General features: G+C 42.9%; 1 protein-coding gene across 2 annotated transcripts in view; it reads right to left on the bottom strand.

Annotated features, from left to right (window-relative positions):
* The window catches only part of IKBKE (inhibitor of nuclear factor kappa B kinase subunit epsilon), a 36,717-nt gene extending 24,364 nt beyond the window's left edge, over nucleotides 1–12,353 (bottom strand). Inside the window, exons 1-8 of one of the 2 annotated variants that reach the window (XM_082228297.1) lie at nucleotides 12,026–12,353; nucleotides 9,126–9,440; nucleotides 7,581–7,721; nucleotides 4,523–4,652; nucleotides 3,724–3,905; nucleotides 2,692–2,852; nucleotides 2,395–2,505; nucleotides 100–279 (exon numbers count right to left, since the gene is read on the bottom strand). In XM_082228297.1, the coding sequence (XP_082084423.1) occupies nucleotides 100–279; nucleotides 2,395–2,505; nucleotides 2,692–2,852; nucleotides 3,724–3,905; nucleotides 4,523–4,652; nucleotides 7,581–7,721; nucleotides 9,126–9,212 (992 nt within the window). In that variant the 5' untranslated portion in view covers nucleotides 9,213–9,440; nucleotides 12,026–12,353. The remainder of the gene's footprint in view (nucleotides 1–99; nucleotides 280–2,394; nucleotides 2,506–2,691; nucleotides 2,853–3,723; nucleotides 3,906–4,522; nucleotides 4,653–7,580; nucleotides 7,722–9,125; nucleotides 9,441–12,025) is intronic. The other variant, XM_082228298.1, reaches the window with a different exon arrangement.
* Nucleotides 12,354–12,774: the final 421 nt, after the last annotated feature.

The following is a 12,774-nucleotide window of genomic DNA, read 5'->3' as shown; positions in this document are numbered from 1 at the left end:
TATAGCTAATTTGCCAACCTGTAGGAAAACTCTGGCCTGAGCATTAGATTAGGGCACTTGGATTCTACTCCCTTCTCTGCCCAAGGCAACAATCCTTACGTGTTGTAGGAGTGGATGTAGATCTTGTGCATGGTAGCTTGCGACAAAGAAAAGACGTGGATTATCTTTCTATGCAAGATGTCATTGGTTTCAGCAAAAAACTGATCAAAGCCCCAGCACTCCTCTTGATTAGCCTCTAGGATGCTTGCCAGGATGGGGACGAGCCGCCTCTTCAGCCCACTGTAAGGAGTAGAGGAGAAAACCCAGATGTTACTGCTGACCCCAGTTTTCCAAGGAGTGAGAAGTTCTTCCAGTGTGAATCAGTTTCCTTTGGAATAAGGGCACAGGACCCGTCTGGCATTTAGCAATATTTGTGTTTATTTACAAAGATTCAGGTTGAGCATAGGTAGAGAGATTTACAGCATTAATACCACAATAGATACTTTCCCTCATCAGATTTCTACGAAGGGCCTCTTGCACCTTAAAGATGCTTCCAGAGCTCTAGTTGGTTTTCTGAGCTGCAGCTTGCCTCTTGCCTGAGTCACACTCTTTCTTCTTCCTGAAACCACTCAAGAAGCTTTCTTTGCTCCCTCATTCAAACCAGCCTGATGAGGAAAAATAAGCCCCCTTCCCTAAAAGAGTCTCACCGTCTTCTAGAACAGTGTTTTTCAACCACTGTTCCGCGGCACACTAGTGTGCCGCGAGATGTTGCCTGGTGTGCCATGGGGAAAATTGGAAAATCCGAAAGATTTTTAAAAAAAAGAAGTCAAATTTTCGCCCACTAGGCGGGCGCCGGACTGTGTCCACCCTATTTTCCATCCGTCCTGGGTGGGGATCAGATCGGATGGGATCGGATGAGAGGGGACAGGCGGTCCGCTCTCATCCGATTCCCCATAGAGAGCAGCGGGGCTCTGACATCTCCCTCTCCGCACACAGTGGTGGTGTGCCTCGTGATTTTTTTCATGAAACAAGTGTGCCTTTGCCCAAAAAAGGTTGAAAAACACTGTTCTAGAAAAGCAGTGAGAGCAGAGGGATGCTGTAAGCCAGAGCAGCTGGCGAGGTGGCCAGAGCAGCCAGTCTTGCAGAGACAATCTAGTTCTACCCACCACACCCTCGGAATGGCTGTCTGTCAAAGTGCTGGCATGAAAAGAGGGTGTTGTTATTAAGTCTGCCTGATCAGATTGCTCTTAACTAATGTGGCCAGATCCTGCAGAAACAGAAGGCCCAACTTCTGTTTTAATAGTATCCCTGCCTGATGGGATATGCTTCCAATGAAAAACCCCCAAACAAAACCCCATTCACATTCAATTACTGAAGAGATGTCATGCTTCACAGGGGGATGCTGGTTTAAGTGGAATCCACGTCATCCTTGCAACTCTATGGGATCTGCAGTTGTTCAAATGTAACTGGTAAGGAATAGACGCCAACCAAGGGCATGTAGCAACCAACCACGCCTATGCCTGCCTCTGGTATGGAGTAAGGGAACAGACAGAAATATTTATTCATCTCTCTTAGGCATCCAAACTTGGGGTCACCCAATGAAATTGGCAATGGATTCAGGACAGACAAAGGGAAGGAACTTTTTCCATACAGTGCATAATTATGCAACTAAGAACTAGTGCCCGGGCTTATGTTTTTCCTGCTCGCTCCCCACCCCATTTCCTTTTGCATTGTGTCTTTTAAATTCTAAGCCTTTTGGCAAGGACTGTCTTTTCAATGATATGTGTAAGCTACCTGGGAGCCTTTTACAGCCAAAAATACAAACTCGTGGAGCCCACACCTTGATTAGGACTGATTTAGGTGTATTTAAATGAGAATTAGGCAATTTGATGGATGTTCTTAAAGCCTGCTAGAGTTCCATGATCTCTCAGGCGCAAATTGTGTACAGTGGTACCTCAAGTTAAGAACTTAATTCGTTCTGGAGGTCTGTTCTTAACCAGAAATTGTTCTTAGCCTGAAGCACCACTTTAGCTAATGGGGCCTCCTGCTGCCGCTGCGCTGCTGCTGCACGATTTCTGTTCTCATCCTGAAGCAAAGTTCTTAACCCAAGGTAATATTTCTGGGTTAGCGGAGTCTGTAACCTGAAGCGTATGTAACCCGAGGTACCACTGTATGTGGGTGGATATCTATGTGCCTTTCACACACAATTAGATAGCAAAAACAAACAAACATGACCTGCATTGTGTGAAAGAGCCTTGATAATAAAAAATATGAGCTGTGCATGTTTACTCAAAAGCAAGTCCCACTACATCCAACAGGACCTACTCCCAGGTAAGGTTTAAGATAAGTAAGAGATTGTGCTGCAGAATTTCTAACACTCTTGATCATTAGCTTATCCAGTCCCTTTCTACTTACACAGAAAGCCGGCATGTGATTGGAAGCTCATAGGTCCACATGATGGCTCCACTCTCTTGCTCTTGGGTTCCTGCTATAGCTCCAGTAGGTTTCTCAGTTGTTATTTTGTACCTGTTGAATGAAGCACCCCATCTTTAGGAGTTATCAAGAATGGTGAGATTATCACCCTTACACAGATATATGTAACATCAATTTAGATGTGTTGTGTTCCCTCCTCTCTCTCCACCCCCCCCCCACTTTTTAGTGTGTGAAGAAGAGATAAAGCAGGCAAATCAAGAAAACATACAAAATACATACATGATTTCCTTGTTCCTGCGTGGTCCCCCAAATGGGATAAATGGGAGGCTGCCTGTGGCTGCATGGTAAAATGTCACCCCAATACTCCAAAGATCTACGGTCACCCCATAAGCCTTCTGTTGGGGCTTCTTCAGCACTGCTCGCTTATACATGTCTGGGTGCTTTAAGTGATAAGGTAAAAGAAAAGGAAAAAAGGAAAGACGGCTTGAGTATTAAGGCCATTCAAACTTTTAAAAGCCACAAATGAAATAAGGAATAAAATAAGTAATGCGTGCTAAAATTAGATCTGCAACATTCAGTTGATCAGTTAGATTAGAACAGATGAATGACTGAACTAAAAAAAACCTACCTCCCATTAAAACAAGCAGCAGTTTTTTTAGAAAATATATTTTTAAATAAAATCACGTCTAAAAACAGGAGATGGAAAGCACCATCTTTAAAAAGTGTACTGTATTCTCCTTTCTCTCCCAAACAAGAGGAATGCCTATAAAATGTGAATAACCTAAAGTGAAGATTATGTGCTTCTTGCTTCAGAAATATCAATTTTATCCAGATATAGATTTATGCAAATTTAATCAATAGCTTGATTAACCTGGAGGCAGAACACAACCATCATGACTAGCAGCCACTGCAAGCTTTATTCTCCATGAATTTGTCTGATCCCATTGTAAAGCCCCCACCACATCCTAGGGCAGCAAATTCTTTATTTTATTAATCAGCCTATACTTTCTTTCATCTGTTCTGAATCACCCATTCTTCAGCTTCATTGGATGATTCTGCAGGTTAACGAAACGTAACCACCCTAACAGCACAAAGCACAGTAACTCCCATTAAATGTTCCTTTCTTCTGGAAACAGAAGATTGTGATGTCTACTCTGGAATGACCCTATTTTTCTATTTAAAAAAATGATCCAGCTCTCCCGTGTTCCAGCTGCAAAAAAGATTCCCGCCCCCCCCCCGAATTATCTGTCAGTAGGAATCTTCAGCCTTCTTTTACTAATAAAAAAATCTCCAGCATTCCACTTTACTCACAAGATATTCTTCTGTCCCATAAACTGATTCAAACTTTTCATCATCGTCTAGTTCTCGGGCAGCCCCAAAATCAGTCAGTTTGTAGATATTTTGGTTATCGTCTCCAACCAGCCTCATGATGTTTCCGGGTTTGATATCTCTGTGGACAACCCCATTCTGACGGAGATGGTTCATGCCAGCCACTAGAAAAGGAAGAAAGATGTGATCATTCTTCTATAAAAAGGCACTAACAGGAATCAGAATTTTCTGGTCTCTCTGGGCTTTCTCCCATGACAAAAGTAACATGAAGATACACAATGGTCTGGTTCACACGTAATGCTAAACCATGGTTTATTAAACCATGGCTTAGATATCTGGTTATAAGATGCTCATTAACCAATACATGGGGGGGGGGCATTGGAACTGGATTGGGACTGTTTGTGGTGGAGAGGGATTTATGTATTTGTCGCTATCAGGGTCCTGATTGGAACTAATCCTTCCAGACCATTGCAGATTTCACTTGTGAATAGTTTATGTAGGCACTTGTGTGAGGTGGGGGCAATTGCAATCAGGGCCATGTCAGGGGCAAAGGCTTAAAGCCCCCACCCTCCCATACTGTGATCCTGAACCACCTTGGCTGCCCACATGCCTGCTATTTATGTTTAAAAAAGTAAGCACACCATCGCTCAGGCCATGAATAATGTCACATCTAGTTTAGCACTGCATTGGAACACAGGAAACATTATGTTTGAAGGCTGTGCAAAGTCATTTGGAGGATGTCAGATTCATCTTGGCCCACAGAGCAGTCGCACTTACTTACCTACACAGTGCAACACTATGAGGAACTCTGATTCTGACAAGCCAAAGGCATTTTCTGGGTCTTCTAAGAGGCTCAGCAGGCTCCCACCTGAACAGTACTCCATCACCAACACCTTCTGTTTGCAGCTTTCCTGTGTTTGAATTTGAGGGCAAAAATGAAATCCCACCTTATGGGGGCTGAGCTGGATGCCTGATAGCATGCACTCCATTACAGAATGTGCTAGTGCTCCAATCATCTCATGCTGCAACAGCAGAAGCTAGCATAAATCCCCTGCAAGACTAAGGGCACTAATACATGTCATACACAATACAACTGATGAATCTGGTTATCTGAAGGGGAAGATAAAGACCAAGTGGGGAGGGGGCTTCTTAAGCCTTTCTCTTTATGCTGTTTCTTTCCCCTGCTGAAAATCCACAAAGCTGCTTTTAACCTCATTGGTAAAATATGGGGGCTTTAATCTGTTCTCCTAAAAGGTAAAAGCAGTTGCGAGCAAAGGGGTGTACATGTGTTGTTTTTTTAGCTATACACCACATGTAGTTTCTATTCAGAAAAGAGCTAACTGAAGAGAGCAAAGTAATGGGAGCAAGTAAGCAACTCTCAGACACAGCCCAGTCCCTGCCCATTTGATGCACTTCATCTATGGGTGTATCTTGAGTCTCTTTGCAAATGATAGGATGGAAGTAGCGTGCAGAAGGAAGTGAAGAGACCATATAAGCACATGATCTGAAGTCAGTAAAGGTAAATTATCCCTGTGTATATATCTGGGTTTGAGCCCCAAGGTCCTGTTGGGTCAGCATCTCAAAGCACATTCCAACCGTAGGATGAAAACGAGTCCTCTTGGTCATAGCAATGTTCTCAAGTTAATTTCTACTGTTTGGGAGAAATCTGCATATTATTTAACATGAGAACAGTCCTGCCGGATCAGACCAAAGGCCCATCTAGTCCAACATGTCCGTCCTCATTTGGCCAACTGGATGCCCACAGGAAGCCCATGAGCAGGATCTGTGTGCAACTGTGCTCACCCCATTCGTGATTCACTATAGTTCACACAACTGTCACACATGCTGATAACAAGGGTTTAGCATGCAGCAATGTCTGTTTTTTCCCCTTCAGTTAATTACAGGTGCAGGGGATCTGGTTTTGATCAGGACTACAGCTCATGGGAATTCAGGGAAGATTTATTCCTTCCCTTCTTAGACATGATTAGGACAAAAATCCGCCCCCGCCCCCAATCTATGGGGCGTGTAAAGTTCCCATTAGTAGCTGTGCCAGAGAGGGTGGGTTTTTTTCATCCTGATCATGGCTGGGGAGGGAAAGGATAAACTCCTCACATACGGTGATCTGTTAAAAACTGGGATGGGCTGCATCTGGAATGTAACTTCCACACAACAAGTCACTAGCCCTTAAATGCACACTGAGAACAGATTCGTCACAACGCAGACATTTGGCTGCTTCACTGCCCCTGGACTGGTAAGATTTTCCAGTCTACTAATTGCTCATTGCGTATAGACTGGATGGGTGACAAAAGCATTTAGCACTCAAAACGACACCTTTGCTTTTCATTCCTAAGAGCCACATATGCTGAGACTGGTCCTCAGGAGAGACTGCAAAAGATAGAATGGAACAGTAAACTTGGAAACCAGGAACAGCACAATCCAATACAAGCCAGCAGGCAGAGGAACTGCCTCTTATCCTTGTTTGCATTTTCTACTTCCTTCACAGCTATGAACACTCATTCCTCTAGTCCCTTATGAGGGGAATTCCCGCCCGTGTCCCGCCCGCCCCCCAATTCATCAGTGTGCTTAAAGCTCAAGTGTGCTTAGGCAAAAAGGATAAAAAACTATATAGTACAGCTCTCCTGAAATTATACCACTTCAGAATGAAGGTAGGAAAAAATGTATGATTGAATTCTGTGTGTTCCTAAGTTTTGAATTAAAAAACCGCCCTGCCAGTAGCACACTAGAGTCTTACTGTCTTACTGGCTCTCTACAAGCCGAGAGGACCTTATTATTATTATTTAGGAAAAGCTTCAATCAGACAATTTTTTTGTTCAGAGGTAGTCAATGTGGCATTTAAATCATCCCTATTTAAGGTTGATGTGAGTTATGGTCTAAAACACCTGACAGGTATTACATTGGCTACCGTTGCCTGAGTTGCTTTTCCCCTAATCTCACTGTCTGGAAACACTTTCAAACCTCAGGATTTTGAGAGGTTAATAACATTCTGTGGTACACAGATACGGAAGGGAAATTCCCAGAAAGATGTAGGCCATTGGCATGTTGTGAAATAGGATCATAGGAAGCCACCTTATACCACGTCAGACAATGAGTCCATCTACCTCAGTACTGTCTACTCTGACTGGCAGCACCACTCCAGGATTCCTGGATTCCCAGCCCTACCCTGATATGCCAGGAACCTTCCTACATGCATGGAATTTCCCTTTTTTTTATAGCCGCTGCATACAGATGCTCTGCCACAGAACTATGGCCCTACTCCTTCATTGAAAATGGATGTTGATGAGAAGCCCTGGCACAAATTAAGGCAGCAGTAGGGATTCTTTGATGGGCTAGCAGGTCAGCAAGTGCCTAAATCAAGGGTACCCAAGTGGTGTCCTCCAGACAAAGTTGGACTCCTAACTCTCATCAAGCTGGACTTACAGGTCATGCGGGCTGGGGCAGGTTGGAGCTGCAGTCCAAGCGCATATGGAGGGCACCACACTGCCTACCTCTGATCTGAATGCTGTGCCGAAGAAAGCAATGTTGTCCAACACGCTGGTGTGCCATTGCCAAAAATAACGAATAACTCCACATGGCACATTTAGTATAAACAAGTGACCTGATAAACAGAAGTGCTGTTCAGGCAAGGCTAAAGTAACAGTATGCTATGTATGGAGGGGAGAACATATACACACTGTATAAACATCCTTGATAAACAAGATTCAGTAATCACAGTGTTCAGTTAAGATATGTTTTAGCGGGGTGTTACACAATGCCACCATTATCACACCAACCATAACACATACATCAGCCTTTGTTTGAGAGTGAAAAACACAACTTACAATCTCTTCCACGGCAAAAAGCTTGACAATGTTCTGGTGGTTTAACTTCCTCAGCACCTCAAACTCCCTTATCTGCACCTCCTGAGGTCTCATGTAACTGGCATTGTTGAAGACTTTCACAGCAACCAGTTCTCCTGATTTCTGGGGGCGGGGGGGGGGGCAGGGAGGAAACAAAGGGGAGGGTTTCAGGAACCTTTATTCATTCTATATGACCCTGCAGCATGTAAACATGAAAGAGGAGAGAGGCACATCTCCAAAACATGCAGCGGACAAGTCACCATATTCTGTTTACTTATTCCCATGGGTTCCAGCTATTTCATTTGCTCCGTAGATTATTCTGAAGTGATTAACAATTTATAAAACCCAGATTCAAATCCAATACAGATACAGATTTCATTTATATAGTTTGTTCCTAGCACCCAAGGTGCTCAGAAATAATAAAAATGCAATAAAAAGGCCTATAAGAAGATAAAAGAAAAAGAGCAGATAAAGCTTGTCATCCAAAGAAAAAGGAACAAGGAGGAGGGGGATAAATAGTGAGCAGGTGAAAACGAGCTGTTGCTTTAAAAATTCCCAGAGCTAGTTCCAGAGGCTGGAGGCCTGCCTAAATTTAAAAAAAGTATAGGCATTTTGATGGGAGGCCATAAGAAACACAAGAAGGCCTTCCTAGGAAGGGAGTGCCAAAGTCTGAGCAGAGCCACTGGGTATATCTCATCTCAGAACTCCCCCAAAAGTGTCCCAGATATTGATAGGACAGAGGAGCCTCTGCAAAAGATTTCAAAATTTGATCAGTCTTCTAGGAGAGGTGTCCCTTCACGTTACCTGGTCTCAAGCCAGGGCTGTATTGGTCACAATCGTAGCTTTGAACACACTAGCCATTTATTTGATGCACCTCTGCACACAGTTGCTGTGAATTTTGCTACATCAGCACAAACTCCTCCAATGGCAGAGCTCTGCTCTGCTGTCATACTCAAGATCGCAGCAGCCACATTGAGCATGATTGTGCTCCAAGCAGCCATGTTAATGTGAAGACACATGCATTAATAGGGCCCGTGGTGGCATTTTCTTCTAGAAGCAACCCAGTTTTCAGGCAAAAACTCTGCCACCTTAGTTTCTCATGAGAATGAGCTACACTTGAAACAGCCCTGACAATAAAAACCACAAGACTTATTATGGTAAAAAAAAAGCAAGTCTAGCTTTCTAGGGGCATCCCAGCTCTCAAATCCTCTTCTGGGCTTGGATCTTCAAACCAGTTCTTAACTAAACCATATAACCTTCATCTGCCTCACTTAGGGCTGCTCTGGTAATACTCCACTTCCCATTATTTAAATTAAATTGGTTGGATCATGACTATATTATGCCCCATTGACTTCACATGTGTCAAATCTGTATCCAGCCCAATGTATTTATGCCCATTATGTTATGTTCCAGCTCTAAGACTCGTTTTACCGTTATGCCTCAAATTTATGTTGTGTAATTGCTCTGCTAAGTGAACACCACACTCACAGGGCACCCTAGTTATATATATATATAAAGCCTCCTCACCTTGTTACGGGCTTTGTACACACTGGCTGTGGCACCTTGACCCAGCACATCATCCGTTTTCCAGAGGTAGTTCAACGTGCTTTGCATGGCCAGAAAGGCAGCGGTCTGCTTACGAGCTGCAAGGTAGATGGAAGCAGGCAGCAAATGTCACCAGCAGGCAAGAAACAAGCTAGGTCAGGTTTTCCATCAACTGAGCAATTTCTCCTCTCACTTATGCAAAATGATGTTGGGAAATCCAAGTCTTCAGATCCCTTTTCCAGGAGAGACTCTGAATGCAAGTAGTTGAAGGAAGTCTGAGGTGGGATAGGAAGCCACCTGGAGCAGTAAGCAAAATGGTCAGGGAACTGGATTAAAAGGCCATTCAAAATCCTCCCAGCGAGGTGGAGCCACCCTAACCCTAACCCTATCGTTAGTTCAGAAAGCAAGAGGATTGCAAAACAGCAGGTGAAAGAGGAAATGCTCGGCTTCTTGCATAAAGACTAATGAAATTCCCTGTGTTGCAGCAACAGTGTGTTATGATTAAGATTTTATCTCACTAGTTCCTCCTCAAAGACAGTAGTATCTCTTGTGGCCAGTTTCTACTTTTTATTTTAAATGGCTAAGCACCTCAAGCTAACCCTTAAGATAGAAGGCTGAATGCTTATTAGAATAATCTCATTTGGAAATCTAGTATATATTTGCATCCAGATCTGCATTGCGGCTAGAAACAAAGCATGAACTGTTGTAAGGTGATGCCCAGAGAACATCAGTCTGGTGATAATGCAGATCTGGAGCCAAAAATATACTTGGCACCTGATTTTCACTGCTACACTACATCAGCACCACTTTCAGCAATATTCTACAGTACTACAGCATTTAGTAGAATTCCTGAATGATCCGAGGCTTTCATGTATATTTATATAGAAATCTAATAAATTTAGGCACCAGGCACCAGTTCCTCTTCAACCAGACCTTTGGCTGATTGTTATTCTACAGCCTTTTAAATGTGTCTGTGGAAAGGGGGATTATTGTATTGCTGTTTTGTTTTTAATTACTTACTTGTTTTTATCCCACATTTTGTTCCGTGAACCACCCAGGGAGATCTTATGATGAAGGGTGATATATAAATTAAATTAAATTAAATTAGATTTAAATAAATAAATAATAGTTCTTTTGGGCAAGAGCCTTAGCTCAGTGTTATAGCATCTCCAGGTAGGACAAGGAAAGACTTTTACCTGTATCCCTAAAGAGTCACTGTCAATGTAGACAAAACAGTGCTAAATGCCTACCTCAGTACTGTATAAGGAAGTTCCCCATATTCTCTATACTGTGGTACCTCGGGTTAAGTACTTAATTCGTTCCGGAGGTCCATTCTTAACCTGAAACTGTTCTTAACCTGAAGCACCACTTTAGTTAATGGGGCCTCCTGCTGCCGTCACGCCACCAGAGCATGATTTCTGTCCTCATCCTGAAGCAAAGTTCTTAACCCGAGGTATTATTTCTGGGTTAGCGGAGTCTGTAACCTGAAGCGTATGTAACTTGAAGCGTATGTAACCCAAGGTAATCTCTGAACAATTGTCAGGCCTGAGAGATATTGCATATAACACATGAAGTAACCTTGGAAAGCCCCATCCTTCATGTCCACTCCTGTGGGCACACTCCTGTACACACTCAAGGATAATTAATTTAAAAATTAAATCCAAAACTATGTTCATCCATTTTATATCAATTGCACACAATTTCTTGTCCAGCATGAAACGAAGATGGATCTCAACAGTGTTCTCTCCGCCATTAATGACCCCTGGCCATTTCTAACAATTTCAGCTTAGCTCTCACTGATAGCCTAGTAAGCTAAAGGAATGCTGGCTGCAAATAAAATGTCAACCAATGTGAAGAACTCACAACCTTGGCAGCCACCTTCACACCACATGAATGGGCCAAAACATACACACCTCTGAACAAAAGTTCTAGTATTCCTGCTATTCTAGGAAGACAGAATGTTTTAGTGTTGATTGTAGCATATCCTCCGTGGAGTCATTCCCAAAACATACAGCATACACAGGGGGAGAGGAAACTTCGCTGAACATTGACCAATTTCCTTTAAAAAAAATAAAATCCCCTAATTTCTGTACTATGGGAAGTAGAAACTGAATCTGCCAGGCTTTTTGATATATTGGATGTTTTATTCCCCTGAGCACAGAAGGAAACAGCAGATATCACTGTTTCAAAAGGGCTGTTTTGCTAGCTATGGCAAGAGCACCATTTAGCATTCCTTATGAAGGCATGAAAAGAAGAAAAGATTTACGGTATATTCGCATGTAATGTACCTCAAATAGAAGTGGTCATGTTAAAGTGGAATTAGCACCTTTGATTAAACAACAGCATCCAGACTCCACTCTGGAGACAGCATCACAGTCTTAAAAGATATTGAGGCTGTGGTATTAATGCTGTGATGTTAATATTCATTATATAGGTGTTCAGGGCATCAAACAAACAAACAAACAAACAAACAAATAAATAAATAAATAGGGTGTGAAGATTAAATGAACAATTGCTGCATCCCCTGTGAAAAAGTCTCATAAGTGCCTCTGGGGCTCATTAAAGAAATATAGCAAATGTTTCCGTATAAAGCCTGCTTCCACGAAAATATACACTTCACCTTTGCATCTCTCTAGTCCTTATAGGCGTTCCTTGCATGCCTTGCAGAAAGTAAAAAAAAAAATGCCAAGGCAATTAAAACACGGCATTGCAGGCAGGAACAAACACACCAAAGTAGGATAGGATTTGCACCCTACAGGAAGGAAGTGTACAGGCACCGTTCATCTCCTGCAACTGCCAATGTAAGCCGGACGCAAGGGAGTAATAAAACAAGAAGCTCGGTTGCAGATCTTCACAGGTATATTGCGAGCAAAGGATCCTACCTGAAATCGGACAGTCGGTTCTCTCGAGAGATCACAGCTCAACTTCCCCACCGAGGGACTGGCAGGCTTGGTCAGCGAGACCCCATGCAAGCTCCACGCAGGCGACCCAGTCAGTTTGCGGCTCCTCCGGCTGCCCCACAGCGACTTCCTGCTTTCCTTTTCTCTTAAAGGTACACACACCCGTCTTCTCGGCCCTCCCCGCAGCAGCCGGCGGGAGGAAGCAGGCGCCGGCTGTACCCTGAACCAAATCCTCCTTCACTTTCCTCACCTCCTCGCCGCCAGGCAGTGCCGGATTTACGTATAAGCTAAACAAGCTATAGCTTAGGGCCCCACTCTCTTGGGGGGGGGGCCTAAAATGTAAAGAAACACCTGGATGTACATTTCCAAAATATAAGATAAAAACAAATAAAATAAAACCTACATACAGCAACAGTGTTTTACATTGTGTAGGCTCCTATGGTGTAAGTAATGGGCCCGCCTGCTCACCTGCTCCCTAAAATATCACTGGTTTGCTATTATTATTTCATGTTATAGCAAGTTTCTAGAGACTAGATTATGCGTCTTTGTAAATTGTGTTTCGAAAGGAACTTTTGTCATTGCCAAATGCCAATGTGTTTGCATTATTAAGTTATGAATAAAAAAATATTTTAAGTTAGAGCTTAATAATTATTTCACTATTAATATACTTCTTAAATGTATTTCAGTTCAACAATTACTTGGATAAAATACATATTTTGTTATGTGCAAAT

Source organism: Podarcis vaucheri (genome assembly GCF_965113315.1).
Source record: "Podarcis vaucheri genome assembly, chromosome: 6".
Classification (NCBI taxonomy): domain Eukaryota; kingdom Metazoa; phylum Chordata; class Lepidosauria; order Squamata; family Lacertidae; genus Podarcis; species Podarcis vaucheri.
Note: the sequence above shows the minus strand (reverse complement) of the source record. Positions and strands in the feature narration are given on the sequence as shown.